The 17,068-nt window shown below is 35.4% G+C and overlaps 1 protein-coding gene across 9 annotated transcripts in view; it reads right to left on the reverse strand.

Moving 5' to 3' along the window:
* ROBO2 (roundabout guidance receptor 2) overlaps positions 1-17,068 on the reverse strand; it is a 461,596-nt gene that overhangs the window by 78,890 nt on the left and 365,638 nt on the right. For all 9 annotated transcript variants that reach the window (XM_021403192.1, XM_021403137.1, XM_021403173.1 and 6 more), the window contains 4 exons: positions 13,558-13,639; positions 12,876-13,041; positions 11,017-11,183; positions 6,464-6,585 (listed from right to left, as the gene is read on the reverse strand). In XM_021403192.1, the coding sequence (XP_021258867.1) occupies positions 6,464-6,585; positions 11,017-11,183; positions 12,876-13,041; positions 13,558-13,639 (537 nt within the window). The remainder of the gene's footprint in view (positions 1-6,463; positions 6,586-11,016; positions 11,184-12,875; positions 13,042-13,557; positions 13,640-17,068) is intronic.

Consider the following 17,068-nt stretch of genomic DNA (forward strand, 5'->3'; position numbering starts at 1 on the left):
GCATTGATAGTCTAAACAGTCTCTTTACATCCTAGGGTTGTGATGTACTCAATCCATCAGATGGAGATGGAATGTTGTTTTTGTTTTATATTCTAACTGTTGCTAGGCAGACACAATTCAGGATTGAGATCATACACAGAAGTTTAACAATTCTAACCTATCACAGCTAAAAGTAGAATTTTTTTATTTGTAGGAAAAACTTAAAACGTATTTTATCTGGGAGACGTTGCATGCATTTTTTTCTCTTGGGAAAAAAAAAAGCAACAAAACAATTTGAAATAATGATTTGAGTTACTATGATGTTTGCATGTACAAACAGACAAAACAACCATCAGGTTTTACCCATCAGGTAAAATCAAACCAAATCTAGCTGCTTTTGCAGTTGTCAAATAAAGATCCAAAGAAAATGCAGCCAAATAACAAGACTATATGTCTAGCAGTTTGATACATTTCCATGTTATATCTAAGATTCAACAAGTAGGGTTTCCTTTCTGTTCTTGACAGTCTGCTAGCTCAAAGGTATTTCAGAATTAAAGATACATTTGTTTGACTTGTCTTAAGAAGAAATGAATTTCAGGCTGCAAACAGAAACCAGGGTCTATTACACTTTCCCTATAATCTTGTTATAGTTTATTGAGTCATTCAGAAGGGATGCAGATTCTTAAGACATTAAAAAGCAGGGCAAGCAAGAAGAAAGCTTTATTTGTCAGAGCAAAGCAGAAATGTCTTTCATCAAAACTGTCACTGTTAAAAATCTTGCAACATATGTTACAACAACATTAAGCCTGCATTTTATAAACTTCTCTACATTCACTTTAAGTGAATTTATGCACTGAAAGAGGGATATAACTCACAATAATAGCTTGTTAATACTGAAAGAATCAAGCTGTGTTTTTAAGAAGAACATTAAGCAGCTGTTTCCAGATGAAGGGAGTCTGTAAATCAGAGTAAATTGTTTTTATCCATGTTTGACTTTCATTAATTAAATGTTTTACGGACTAAATACTTTGTGAACCTCATGTTTACTACAAAATTCAGTAAGAATAGCAATTTCATATACTTTGTAGTACAGATTCTCAACCTACCTTACAATATGAGGCTATGATGTTTAGTAATTAAACGCTAAGTTTGGTTCTTGCCCAGCTTCTGTATTAGAAGTTATGCTGAAAGACAGCATAACTGTTTTAGAACTTTCCATTTTGTCTTTGCTGCACTTTTAAGCTCTACTGACTCCTGTGTAGTGGGGAAGACCTGAAAATTTAGAACTAAGCTGAACGGTAACTGTTTGTTGCCATGAAATGGTATAAAAAGTGTTTTGCATGACATCATACAAACGAGAAATACACCTACTAACTCACAGAGAACTGTACACTTGGATTTCACTAAACTAATTTTCAGTCCATCACACTTTCATATCTGCTTACACATAATATTCAAATTATCCATATACCTCTCTTTTCCCTAGCTATTAAGTTCTTTACAAGAAAGACCAAACAACATAAGCAATATGAAAACAATGTAGTAGTAGAATAAGGCTGCCATTTACAGGGTTTCAGTAAACTACCTTTATCTGGGGCTCATACAATTTACACAGGTGCTTTCAGTTGGAAGTTTGATTGCGACAGAGCTGAATGATCTGCCAGGATTTCAGATTATTGAGTGATTCTGTTGTTGGTGGTCTGGGAGGGTACTTATGAATGAAAATACTATGCATTTTTAATGCTTTCTATAAACACCTAGTCGTATTCAATATCAAGGAGGATACTAAGCTGTCCCTAATGCCCACCTGTAGTTAGTCTAAACAAGAGGCACTTTTCCTATGGTCAGATTTTTGGGAAGCCGTTCAGGGGTCACTTCACTTACTGCACAAGGCGGAGATTTCATTTTGTTCGGAATTTTCTGAATAGTACTAAAATACTTTTGGTTAATTACACAGATTAACCAGAGACAAATGTGAGATATACATATATATAGCTCAAGGTATACGTGAGGAAAATCAAGTGTATTTCACATAGATACATATACATATATACATATACATACATACATATACATATGCATTTATGTCTATATACACAATCTTATATATAATACAAAGCTTGTAACTTCATCCTTTCCTCTTATGTGGTAATTACATGTCACTTCAACAGCAGGCCACTAAAATATGCTTAGTGTTAAAGAATTGCATTCAGTTGTGCTAAGCATCAATTAACTATAGGATTAACACACATCTGCATGTAGGTAGAGTTGCAGAAACATGCAATATGTAATTTGGGGGAAGAATTTACTAATTTCTAGTTATTCTCATTTCTCTCTCCCTTTTTTTTTTTAATGGTTTGTACTTCCTCTTACAAAGCACTTAGCATTATTACAGAGATTGCAAGAATTTTCTCTGCTGAGTACTGGGATCACAGAATGTTTCCAGTCTTTCCGTGACACTCTTTAGAATTTGCTGGGAGCAAAAAAAAAAAAGCTGCTTTAGAATTTGTAGGAGCAGCGGTGGAATCCCCTTACCAAAAGAGAGCTGCAACAGTTGCTGGTCTAAAGGTACATCTTCTACCCAAAAGATAGATGGCAGAATATGCAGATGTTCCTTTAAAAGGCAGAAGACAGCAATTACTGGATGGGTTCTGTTCAGCATTGACTCAGTGCTTTAAGGCAACCTGCAAGCATAACCGGTCGTGCACACTACACTCTCTCTCTTTTTGATGAATGTGTAGTGTAGGAGGTATCTATAAAGCTGACGGTAGCTCTCAATTTCAGCAGAATACAAAGTTCTTTTTTTCCATGCACATACCACAGCTAAACATAAGAGAAGTTCAGTAACTATGATCACTCTGTAAGCTATTTGCTTGTTTAAAAAAAAGGGGAGGCGGGAGGGAGTGGTGCAAAAAAACCCTCATAATGCAGCTTATGCTGCAAATAGAGGTTCCTTTCAGGCAATTCAGCTAATCTGCACCTTGAAGACATTTTGCAGTATGCTCTTGGGTATGTAAGCTTCTACTCCAAAATACCCTGAGAAGAACTCTGCTCCCAAATCAGCACACACAGCAATTCTCTATCTGGGCAGAACATCTTTCACATTGTTCTGAGCTCACTCATAATGGACTACAATGGGCTTACATGGCTGCAGCCTGTGGGAAGCCCATGTGGGACCAGTTTGGGACAGATGGCATCCCATGCGAGGGACCCCGCCTGGAGCAGGACCAGAGAGTGACCATGGAGGAGTGGCAGAGATGAAGCATTATGGACTGACTGAAGTCCATTCCCTTTTCCCCTGTGCTGCTCAACGGGATGAGGTAGAAGAGGCTGGATGTTGGAGGGAGGTGGTTTTAGTTTGCTTTTAGTTCTCACTGCTGTTATCAAAAAGGAATTCATTACATTGATCTCCCTACGCTGAGTCTGTTCTGCCCATGGTGGTAACCATTTACTGATCTGCTTGTTTTTATGTCAATCCATGAGCTTCTTTTCATTGTGTTTTTCTGTTGTTCTGTTGATGAGGGGGAGTCAGAAAGCAGCATGGTGGAGTGGAGCTACATATTGGGGTTAAATCACTACACGGACTCACAGTAATCTCCAAAAATTCAAACAGAACTAGTATTTATCGACCTACAGGAACAAGACAAAGGGTGATGATACACTGAAAGACTGTCCAGTAGGCTCAACTCAAACTTCCAGTGAAGCACAATCATTTTAAATCAATGTCAAATTAAAAAACAGAGGCAAATAAATTATCCTTCTGCATGGTAGCCTCAAAATTCCTGTAAGGCACTTGGGATTTCAAAGCAGCAATTATTTTGCCACACTGAAGAACTGAATTTTTTCCTGATTATGCCACAGGGCTCCTACATAATGCTAGGAAACTTCTCACATTTGGCCACTAATTAAACTCTCAGTTTAATGCTCAAAGTGAGAAAATTGAGGCTAGAAGCATTGAGCTATAGTTGAGGTTCACTAAAAAGGTGCTTTGAGTACACAGTGTGCTGTAGCAATGCAAAAATATTTGTTAGAAATAAAAAAAAATCAGGCCAGAGGTTTAAAATCAGGTAACAACGGGTATATCTGATATGCAATAAATACCTCTGCATCTTGTCTATCTATATGTAAGGTCGGGATAATTACATATTTTTATCCTTCTGATGATAAATTCAGTATTATTTGTGAAGCACCAAATGTTACAGTTGAGAGCATGACAGATAAGCACGTTAGACAAACTAATATTTTGTTATTCAATGCTGGGTTCCAGTGGTATGAATTTCCTAAGATCTGGCAACACACGCTGAATAAAAAAGATAAAAAGAAATGGTGAACAGCTTTATGAAGAATAGATACTGTATGCAACCAGATAATTATAGTTACACTTTAATACTTAGGCACATGAAGGATAAATTAATGTGACGGTGACAACCTAGCTTCTGATACTGCTTTTTAACACTGACTTTGTAAGCCTAACTTTTTAAAACAGATGAAATATGTGTGCATATATTTAGATATTTTATTTCTAAATATTTTGAAATTGCAAAACAAAAGCAGAGAATTATTTGTGAAATTTTAAACTAAAAAAAAATGAAGAAAGGAAAACCAAAAACATCTCAGAAAGAAGAGAGAAATTGGTGTTAATTTGCTGGGAGTCAAGATGCCAGAAACTCAATAATAGCGGAAGATTCTTGGCATTTACTCTCTGAATTGCAGAAGGTCAATACAGAAAGTCTTACGAGTCTCAGTGCACTTCTGTCCTTCTGTATCTTAGCTACACTATCTAACCAGTTTATATGAACAGAACAGACTTTATTCTCTGGATGGAGAGGCTGCTTTCCTTTTAACTATGGTTAATTAGTTGGTTTTGTTCTGGTTGCCATTATGTTTCTAATTAGCTGTTCCAGAGACTTTTTTTGTGTGTGCCTTTCTTCCCTCAGGCAATTCCAAAACACATCCACAGAGGTCTATTCACTTGTCAGATGCCATAGGGTCAATGCTCTGTGGGATCTTTCCAGTGAGCTGATACCCTTGATATCCGTAAAAATATACCTTAACTTCCCATATTTTCTTTCCTCATTAGTAGTTCAGTAGAGGCACCAAGAGACTCTTCAACCACAGTATTTCATTATAATACAGTGCAAGTTGTTACAGTGTATAAAACTGAATTCCATTTGTAAATAGGGAGCAAACCTATGAAATAGTGTTTCTGCTATCTTTAACCCCCAAGAAAGGACTTGAAGGAGCACCACACAGATGTCATCTAGGTTTACAATTACTGGCTGCTAACATTCAAAGTTTCTAATCTACTGAACCATCTGCTTGGGTAAAAAGACTTTCTGCAAAGGCACCTGGACAAGAAAGTCAGTCTGTCCTGGAGTTATTTAGCTGGAACAGACAGTATTTTTAGAAGGACAAGCTGAGTGTTGACATCAACAACAAAATGCAATGACACATCTTTTAAATAATCTTCTAAGAAAGACTAGTTTGTGCACTTCTCTATTCATTTCTAATCCAGCCCCCTTACCACTGAAATCTGTCAAAACGAAGATGGCATATAAGCCTCCATAAATACGTCTGAGATGTGTAATAACAACAGTAATGTCTATAATACACAATCTATCACCATATTTATATCCTATTGTATAGTCCTCCGTACACATTAACCTCTTAGTAATATTACATGTAGAAGAAAACCCCTGAGGACTGTGAATATCCCTTTAGAAGAATTCATTCTATATACTGCAACTGTTTCAGTGATGGTCATTGCAATGTTATTTATCTCACTTTTCTAACCCTGACTCTCCTTCCTCTGGGGCAAATGCTCCAAAAGCAAAGCCCTCATTTGTATGTGAATTTTGAAAGCCATATACCATATCTTAACTTCTCAGAAATTCTACCTAGTAGTTTGGTCCCTCAAATAGATAAGAACTGCCAGAAACATTCTGGTCTTCTATAATGAAAAGAAGTCCACTGGCTGAGAGTAAGGCATATGCGAGAATACCAGATGCTACCCATGGATCAGGCATCAGAGTAACATGTTGCCTACTTTTCAATAAGTGCCCTACAGAAAGCTATTTCTGCATTTTAGAGTCACCAAATAATATTGTCAAGAGGTCCCCATGCTTTGAAGTGGGAAGTGTTTTTTCATGCAACATTTTAATGATGATATTTATTTTTGCTATCCACAGTTATGAATCCACAGATCAATTACCCTTAGATTATGGTGTTAAACATAATTCATGTTCATAATATTTTTCTCATTAGACATCTAGCTCCCTTTAAGCTGAATGCAGAAATCCTTCAATCTGCCTGACCTGAAGGAGAAAATGAAAAGACCATTTCAACAACACATATTCCTGTATGATGTTAGCTTAGCAGAGCACTTATGCTGAAGTCAAGACTGGAGCTTTTCAGTAGAGTAAAAAAATGTAGGGACAAATAGGCAAAATTAGGTAAAGCAAGGTAATTATAATGAAAGCCTTACTGTCCAGGTAACTTGAACTGTCGTGGGCGTCAGCACAACAGGGTTATGCAGTCGTACAATGACATCTCCCAGTTCCTTCTGGACTTGCCTGTGATCCACGCCTTGTGCTGGTGGACTGATATCTGGCAGACCAAACAAACACATGAAAGCATTATTTTAATGAGAAGACATACATGGCAACTGGAATGACTGAATAGCTTAATGACTTGACTTTAACACCCTCTTACAGCAGTGTCTTTAAAACAATAGATTGATAACCATTAAAATGTGAACTACAAAACATACCAAGTAAATTCAAACCAATCATTCACCTTTGGCTGCTTAGGAAATCACAAAATAAAAATACATTAAAATCAGTATTCAGAGTTGATGGTAATGTTTTTTCAGATCTGGTAAGTGATGAGAGAGACTCAATATTCACTAGTTCTATAATGTTCAGATAGCAATAATGTCAGCCAGGTATCTGGAACCAAACTGGCTAGTGTACTTTAAGAAAATGAACAGTTTTTTAACTTTCCTAGAACATACACAACACTTAGTTATTGTATGTTTTGAAACTGTCACTAAACATTCCCTCCTTATATACCATGCACACAAGAAACCAAACACCACAAATAGCATTTTCTTCAAAGTGAATTTTCCCTTTACATAGATAATGAAATCTAGCGCAAATATGAAAAATAAAAATAATTCATCAAATTAAAATGACTGTGATCTCATAAAAGGCCAACAAAACTATTTTACCACAGAAATTTTCTTGTCAAGTGTATGCTAAAGACTCCTTCAAAGAGGAGCGGAAAATTATTTCTTCTAGTAAAAATACAAAGGAATTTGATCACTTAGTATGAAGGTCCATGGAAAACTATGATTACATCTTCAAGCACCACATGTAGCCCTTGTACCTAGTTCTTAAAGATCTCATTTGGGTTATTGCATTGTGATAAACTAAAGGAAGATGTATTATCTCTCATAAACAGGAACAGCAGATATAAGGTATGTGTCAGAAAATGAAGGAGGAGATGTTCAATGTGAATTTCTTCAATATGTCTTTTTAGTGATAATTCTAGAAATCACCATGCTCTGTTACACTGAACCAAAAGGACAATGTTGGGCTAACAGCTATTAATTAGCCAATACATCACTGCATCTCCCTTCCCCCTACAGTAGACACAGATGGAGGTAATTTTTAGGAGGTAGTGAAGTTTGGACGCATTCAGTGGATCCTTCAAAGGTCTTACAATGCCTCTCCCGGCATTGTATGTTAGTTGTCTATCTGTAGATAAACGTGCCTATTAGATATACATATATTGATTATTTCTGCTTCAATTTGTTGTTCATTTGTCCAGAAAGACACAAGCACAGATTTTATTCTAAAAACCTTGATACATTATGGCCAGGCCTGCCTACACTTTTGTGAATTTTGCTTGGTTTTCTCATGAGACTCATTAGCCAAAACCACTTTCCCTCTTTTTGGATCAATCAAATGTACTCAGGGAAGAAAAAACACACTTAAAAATCCTGTTTTTCCCCTTTCATGGTCTTAGGGTATGTGAGTATGTTGTATTTGACTTTTTTTTATGATCTTCTGAATATTATTGAGAAGAAATAATAATGCTTTAGAAATGAAGCATTTAAACATAACAATGATATCTGAATCACAGGCCTTCAGATTTTGAAAGAAACTTGGTTCTGGCAATCAATACTTTAACTTCATAATTCTGGATTTTATGGGTTCAGAGCTACCAAGAAAAAATAGAATCACAAGCTTCTATTGATACTCAAATGCAGATGGCTCCATGGGTCTCCAAAAGGAATATAAATGAAAAATCACTATCAGCAACAGTGAAGGAGCTTATCTAGCAAATTATGCCTATTCAAAGTGACTAAGAAACAGACAGATCCAATAAAATAAATCTAAGACAGCAAGTCAGACTGGTTTGCAGAATGATCACTTACACCACTATCCATAAAAAGGTATGATCCTTGATAAAAATTACCAGTGCTTATATTTTAAGTTAAATTATGCTGTAGTATACAATTGGCCAAATACTTATAGTCCCTTGCCAGATAAGAAATTTCTACATAGTTTTCCCATATGAACTATATTTTAGCATAGAAAGAAATACCTAGAAATCGAGGGAATAACATGGGTTTATATCAGTAAGAAATGAATATCAAGATGTACTTGTGGAATTCTGTTTATTCATATGTACATTTGGAAACACATATATATATGATGGTCACATTGTAATGTCATGCAATGAAATCTTCACATTACTAGGAGACTCCTGGTGGGAAAGCAGTTGATTTACCCATAAGCAAATCTTCAAGTATTGGCATAATAAAGTCATGACTTATGGAAAACTGGCTCAAGAAGCATATCCTAATCAAAATTAAGAGGTCTCTGAAATTAAATTGGTTGTATATTTCCTCTAACTTCTCTTTTACAGCTTCCAGTGAACTTCCTACTAGTGGCTAGTAATTTAAATTCCAGGGATATGATTATACATAGTTTCATATATGATTATAGATAGTTTCCTTGAGGTTTTTTTAATATATGATCTGGTCTGCTAATAATCCAACTATTCAAATCTTTTCCTAGAGCAATTACTGATTTCTCTGTCCTTATTTGATACAAGGCATTTAAGGTAAGCCTTTTGAAAGCCCCTGATTGTCTACTTGTAGTTCACTGGTGAAAATATGCATAAAATTATACTACTTGCCTTTTGCTATGCTTATTACCAGGAAATAAAATGCCAGATATTAAAGCTGCCACAGACACCTGTTGCAAATTAATATTATGTAGTACAGTTATAGCTGCTTCTCTCTTCCTCAATGGCCGCCGTGAACAGGCTTTCTAGTGTGTGTCAGCTTCCTCTGTCAGCCTGAATTGAATTCAGTCATAATTAGAAATCACATCAAAACATTATGCTAATTTTCAATTGATTTTATGATTTAATTTCATTAAACTGGAGGTTACCAAAGAAGCTATAAATCCTGTACATGTTTCAGTGTGCTTGACTGCTAAACAGCTTCTGGAAATGGAAGTTGCAACACATGCTGTAGCTAATTAAAAGACATGTTTTTACTGAAATCAAATTGCTTGTCAGTATGTCAGATAAAAAGTCGTCAGTTGACATTCAAATGCCAAATAAAGTTGTATTTTTAATTAAGTGATAAGTTATGCAGACTAAAGGCTGGTGCAAAGAAAAGCATAAGTTGCCTTATCAAAACGGGAGAGTAAGAAAGAAGAAAACTTGCAATACTCCATGGATAGTCAAGCCATGAAATCCCTCCTCAACTTATTCCTTCAGCTTTTCAGAAAACAGCTCTTTCTCCTTTTACAGCAATGATTTTTATTTATTATTTGCTATTATTATTTTGAGGAGGTAATTATTAAGGACAGATTTATTCAGGAATAGACTGGGATGAGAGGCTGGATGTGGTGGCTATGTGATAAAGAAATACCACTCTACTCGTTTCTTTTTTTCCGTCCAGGGCCTACAAAGAATACAGTTCCAATTACACATGCTGGAGACTGACACAGGATGCACAGGCTCTCCCACACACTTTTCTAACTTCCATAAACAGGGATAGATAATCTCACTGAAAATTAAATGAAAGAGGAGCTATTACTTTGGAGTTGAAGAATTTATGATTTCAAAAAAAAAGATTAATTCCTGTACTCCAACCTGCTTAATGCAAAAGTACATTCTTGAATGAAGTACTCAAGCAATACGTTGTTAAAGCCAAAAAACCCATGCTGTGAAAAGAAATTTGTTTGTGGCAGTTACACTCATTTAGAGCCAAGTGTAACATGAACAGAATTTATAGTCACCAGACACTCTGGAAACAAGAGATGGAGGATCACAGCTATCAATTATATCACTAGCCTACAAATAAGGGATTTCCCTTCAGACTTCCCTTATGGTTTATTATGCAGTGAATTATGAATGTAAAAATTCAGAAATGTTTATATAAATTGAAGAGCTATACATTTCGCAGAATAACTTTGAAATACACTCATCATACAGATGTCTTAATTTATATGAATAACCTGTACAAATGTTGGAACAGATTTACCAATACACTATGGACATTTTTTTGCAGTTCCTGTATTAAAACTAATGGTAAATGTGGTGTTTGCCTGTTCTTTGTACTTATTATGACACTGTATCTCTGCTTGATAATGGAGATGAACTAAGGATAGAAAATAGGCAGTAAGGATACAACAGAAGAGAGTACATGTCTAGAAAAGTTTGGGTGCCTTCCTCATTTTGCTTTTAATGGAAACTGAGCAACGAGATGCATACCAACACTCCAACACCTGCAAATTAAAAATGTGCCAAGGCACTGCAGAGCTAAACTATCCTTAGCTGTCTCCTAAATTCCAGATTAATAAAGCAATCATTGGACTGTCTTTATTAGTTAAGTTGTATTCAAGATTCCTTCAGTCAGAGTGATAACATAAAATGGTCAAACCTAACGGTCAACCTTCAGATTCTTTTTTTCTATTTTAGCTCAAGCATGTAAGCCATAATAATTGCTATTACCTTGTGTTCGGACAGGATCTGACATAGGGCTGGGATCACTCAGTCCTTGTGAATTGATAGCTCTCACCATAAACAGGTAGATTGTATTGGGACGCAGTCCTCTCACAGTGTAGAGAGTGGTCTTCACATGGTTAGCCACTGTTTGCCAACTATTGCTCACAGATTGACTGCAATAAGAAAATGGTTGAAGATTATAGACTAATGCATGAGAAAACAAGGAAGTAAAAGAGGATCTACAGGAAAAATAGAAAAAACAAGGCAAAAATAAAAAGATTTCGTAGTTTCAGTTAACTTAATCAAGACAAGATAAAAATATGACAGCTTTCAAAAATATTTCAATAAAATACTTTCAATAAAAGCAAAAGCTTTTTCTATCACTCTAAGAAATACCTGCAAAAGGAAAGTGTGGAAAGCAGTATATTTAAATGATAAATAGGCCAATCCTGAATATAAACGTTAGAAAAGAAAAAAACATTGAAATAATAAATTATTATTTATTAAATTTAGTAAATTATGTCAACAGCTGTAATTAGGAAAAAAATACTCAATCTAAATTCATACTCAAAGTTAACAAAAAATCTTCCGAAAATATGCTTGTAAATGAAGAAAACTATATGAATATTCTTTCTGTCACTATATTTTCATTTGAATGGTAATATAATTAGATTATAATCCACTGTATGAAGAGATTTCAGCTGTGATTGTAAAAACTGCTTTTAATAAAAATACTTGGCTTCTGTAAAAGTTTTTGATGGTGTGCCGTTAAAGCTTATCCAAGGTGAAAGATGATAAACGTTTATAGACAAAATTTGATTTTATTGTGCTTTGTTGTATAGAATTGACAAAAAAATTGTTAAATATCTTAAAGGAAAAAAAATATGAAAGTGTTTCTTCCATTTTGTTTCTACTGTTTCATTCATTTAATGCACTGAGAATAGCACAAGTCCTAGAACAAAATCAGCAATCTGTATGCACGATGATGTACTTTGCATATTAACATACACATATAAAGCATTATCACTATAATGTTTTAAATTTGAAAGCAAATAATTTTGATAAATTCTTGCTAGAATATTAATTAAAAGATAAACTATACTACTGGTTATTTTCTGAATATGTTGATGCAGAAAAGCATGTAAGAAAGTGTACATCCATATGCAGAATACTACTCTTGTAATACGTATGAGGGATACAGCTCATGCTTACACAAACTTGCTGAATTGGGGCCCAGGAGTTCTTTCCAACCACGCATTAAATGCTGCTGTGTGGAACAGAACAGCTGGATCCTCTTCAGCCTCAGGCTGCAAGATGAAATCCTGAATTACGAACACCAGCCTTTTCAGTTAAAAGTTTTATTCCATCTAAAACCGTTAAAACACAGAAATTTAGAGTGCTTTAACTATTTAATAGGTGCTGTTTTAACAAGAACAGGAATTCAAGTACGCAAAGAGATTTAAAGATTGTCCATTTGTTTTCAGTTTGTTTGTATTACAACAGTCTAAGTAACTCAACCCCAAATGGTTTGAAATACAACATTCCCCTGGTGATCATTAGAACTAAGGGAAAAGTAACAAATAATGAGTGCATTGTCCATTTATGTTCCTGTTGACCTGAAGAAAAAGTTAAATGCTTCACTACTTAATGACTTAAGAAAATGTGATGACTTATTAAAAAACAAAACAAAACAAAAAACCTTAAAGAATAAGAATCAATGCCTGCCATTCGAGTTATGTCTTTTACTGAACTTTAATGATACATGGAGAAACCAAAAGAACACCGCAGTACCATGAGAACAGCTGGTACTCGGATTTAAGCAAAATTAGAAAGGAAGGAGATTAAAAGTAGAATAATTCACATACCTAAAGGCCTCAATGATATATGCACTAGCTGGTAGGCTTCCAGGGGTCCCTGGCTGCCAGGACAGGGTGACACTGTTCTTAGTAACATCAGTGACCTGAGGCTTGGATGGTGGCCCAGGGAGATCATTTATGTCATAATTTTTACTGACTGTTGCTCCACCCAACTCTGCAAGGAGCAAATGCAAAATAATTACTTTTTGTTGTCAGTTAGATAAATCTGATCAAAGTAGAAGGTTAAATGGAAAAACATGCCAAATATTTGCAAAGTCAGCTTAATCAATGCTTTTAATTTGTTAAGAACTAAGTCAACTACTGCAGTATCATGTATATTTTTTGATGAAAAACTGTCATTCTTTAGGTACACAGTTATAGGAAAAAAGACACAAAACTCAAAAGGTTATATATATAAAAAAAAAAAAACAAAAAAAAGCAAGCTTTGCTCATATTTACATAAAATACCAAAACATCAGCTACTAGAAGGCTGAGAAAATTCCTATATCCAAATCAGTTCCAGTGCTAGTAATTACATCTGAGACATATGAAGAAACCAAGCCTTCCCACTTAAAACCTTCTCTAACTCAAACCTAGAATTTCTAGAAGAGATTATTTGACTGACATGGCTCTAATATATACTATGCTTTCATTCTGTGCCAAATGAAAATGGCCCCTGGATATTGCTTACCTGTCACATCCAGAACAGCACTCCATGATGTCTCCCCACTTGAACTTGTAGCAACGCAAGTGTAAGTTCCAGTATCAGACAGCTAGATGTTAAGAACATTTAAAGGCAAATTTTAGCTTTTGGAATCAGATGACAGAATTTACGCTAATTTTCATTTTCTACATATTAGTAAGAAAGATTTATTTTACATTTTACAGAAGCCTAGAAGGCACCAAACATTTAAAAATAATAATTTAATGGTGGCTTACTTTTAGAGGACTAAAATAAGATTATTTTAAAATGGTAAAGTTAAACCATATCATATACCACACTTATCTTTCTTCTGTAGCACATGAAATTTTATTTCAGTCTTGCAAAGCACTTTGTCAGTTAAAGACCCTAAATTGTGATTCCTTTGTCAGTTCCTACAGTCCAAATTTATTTTGGGAAAAACTTTTAAATTATACCATCAATATTAATTGCATTATTGTTCTTATAAATTGTTCTTTTACTGGAAAATTTGCCCAGTATTTTACTATTCTTTACTTTGATTTAAAGTAAATATTTCTGTGACAAGAATTAGAGAAGACAACAGAAGAGGATGGAAAACTGTGACTTTGCAAAGCACAGAACATTCAGAAGAGCTGTCCTTACCACTATGTAAAAAGAAAGAATGGTAACTTGGAGATTGAAGAAGAAGGAAAGTGCTGACTCTAGTGATAAAAGAGAATAATTACATTCATCATTTGACTTGATGGAAGTAGGACTGCATTCAAGAAGCTTTATTGGACTTTAAGGAATTGTAATAGATGATCTGCAAAATACAGGCTGGAACTATAACAAATGTGCTTATACTCAATTCTTCGAAAAGAATGTAAAAGCAAATGAGTGAGATGTTCTTTAGATTAGTTGTTGACACATAGTTTGCCTTTTAATTTTGTACTGTTAAAATTTTGTTGGCATTTTCTTCCAATAGATTGGGACTACAGTGTAACATTCTTAGGGGAAGAAGGCAACCAGTTAATGACAGTTTGTCAAAATAAGCATAACTTGAATTTTCAGAGATGATTTTACCATGAAATACAAGGAATAATTAAACTTCTCTAACAGTGTCTCAGGGACTCAAAATATAGAGATCATAGAATCATAGAATCATAGAATGTTTTGGTTTGGAAGGGACCTCTAAGATCATCTAGTTCCAAACCCCCGCTATAGGCAGGGACCTCCCTCTAGACCAAGTTGCTCAGAGCCCCATCCAACCGGGCCTTGAATGCTTCCATGGAGGGGGCATCCACATCATCATCTCTGGGCAACCTGTTCCAGTGTCTCACCACCCTCACAGTAAAGAATGTCTTCCTAACATCTAGTCTAAATCTACCCTCTTCCAGTTTAAAGCCATTTCCCCTCATCCTGTCACTACATGCCCTTATAAAAAGTCCCTCCCCAGGTGTCCTGTAGGCCCCCTTCAGGTACTGGAAAGCCGCTACAAGGTCCTCAGGGGCCTTCTCTTCTCCAGGCTGAAAAGCCCCAACTCTCTCAGCCTGTCCTCGCAGATGAGGTGCTCTAGCCCTCTGATCACCTTTGTGGCCCTCCTCTGGACCTGCTAATAATACTAACTAAATGAGAAAAGACTATTGAAAAGAGGCGTATTTCTGGAGGAGGGAGCCTTATAGCGTTTTGAAGTACCGTAATTTATTTTGCTTCTTCTGAGATTCTGTGTAATCTATAATTCCTCATTACATGATAACTGAGGATGTTTCTCGGTGCTGTGGTTCTCAACTTCATTTGTGTCCCACCATGACAGACGGTGTATGGCATATTCAATGAAGTATGTGGTATACACAACAGACTAACTTGCAGAAGCCAAATTCAACATATAAAGCAAGCTGGAGATATGGTGAATTAACTAACTTCCAGATTGTTGACAGATTAGATACAGACATATTCTATTGATAATTCCATTATTTATACTTTTTTGTGTGTTTTGGTGGAGAAAAAAACAACAACAACAGGGAAGGTCAATGGAAAAGTGATGCCATTCAATATAACAGTTTTCTCCCATAGTTAAAGCAGACATTTAAGTCTGGCATAGTACACTTCTACAAATCAGAAGGAAGATTTTCACCAGTATTGACCTGTCTAGAATAGTACTGAGTGAGTGACATATGCAAGTTTCCAGTTATCCTCCAGGGCAGCTAGATGATAGACTCATTATAAAACTCTCCAGGTTCACGTTAATGACTGTGGCTCTTGGTTCACTATGATCGCTGCAGGATCTTGAATAATTTCATTTACATACATAAAGAGATTAGTTACGTAGCAGAAGAGGATAGTCTCAAAGGATTAAATAGTAGAGGATCATCTTTACCCACATCTTTTATATTGATTATCAGTTGATAATGATTATTAATTGTGAGGGGAGGAGATAACTGAGGACTAGGGCCTGAGGGTGTAGGTGAAAAATTTCAAGTTGTTTTATGGTCAGCATGTAAGTATACTTGAGCTATTCTTGGGCATATTTGGGGTCTTTTTTTTTCCTTAGAAAGTGTTGACAGTTCTTGCTGGATTACATCTGAAAGAAAAGTTAAACACTCCAGATTTATATCTATATTTAATTCACAAAAATTGCAACCTCCAGGAGAAAATTGTTTTTTATAGCATTGTGTAGTTTTGGTTGGTAAGTTTGACTTGAACAGTGCACATTACTGTTATCAAGGGGTTTACAAGAAATGTCCTTCTGAGCTTTTAAGGAAAATCAGTTACTAGTGAATGAGCCGCTTACGGATCAATAAAAGCTTCATGTCTTTCAAAACCACACTCACTGCTAATACTGTTTCCTTCTCCACTCGCAAGCAATTTTTTTTTGTTTCATTTACAGACGCTGTGCATCTATCAGCAAGATAAATGTGCTGGCACGATTCAGACCCTATTTCGTTGTTTGTGTAGCTGCATGCAGACAGGTATCCCAGGAGCTTCTACCTCATGGACACTCCGCTGCAGACCATCATCGATGCCTGAAAATTTGTTTGAAATCACTAAGCTTCCACCTTTAATTGCTGTTTTCTAACACTACTGGGGAATCTGGAGAATTCAAGTGCACTCTTTAATTCAGCTCTACAGGAAAAATGCATTAACCTTCATGGCCTAAACCTGCCTTCAGCCCAGGGAGGAAGGACAAATTGTTTACTCAAGGAAAGCTAGTATAAATTTTTTAATAAATTCCATTTTGTTCCAAAGAGGTTAACAATTCATCTACAATCACTGATGAGATGGCACCAGAAAACAAAACTGCTGTTTTTACCTTGTCCCTGACAGCTACATTTATTGAATGTTTTTTGGATGACAAAGCTATGTTCAGAAATTTATACTGATTAAATTAAAAGACAGCTGAAATTGTCTGTAAGTTCTTAACAAATAATGACATTTACCTTAGTAATTTTCTGTACATATGCTGTTTCACATACACACACAAAAAAGTGCAACATCTATTTAAACAGGTAAAAAAATAAAAACCCAAAGAAAGATACAGTGT

This window comes from Numida meleagris, chromosome 1, assembly GCF_002078875.1.
Source record: "Numida meleagris isolate 19003 breed g44 Domestic line chromosome 1, NumMel1.0, whole genome shotgun sequence".
Taxonomy (NCBI): Eukaryota; Metazoa; Chordata; class Aves; order Galliformes; family Numididae; genus Numida; species Numida meleagris.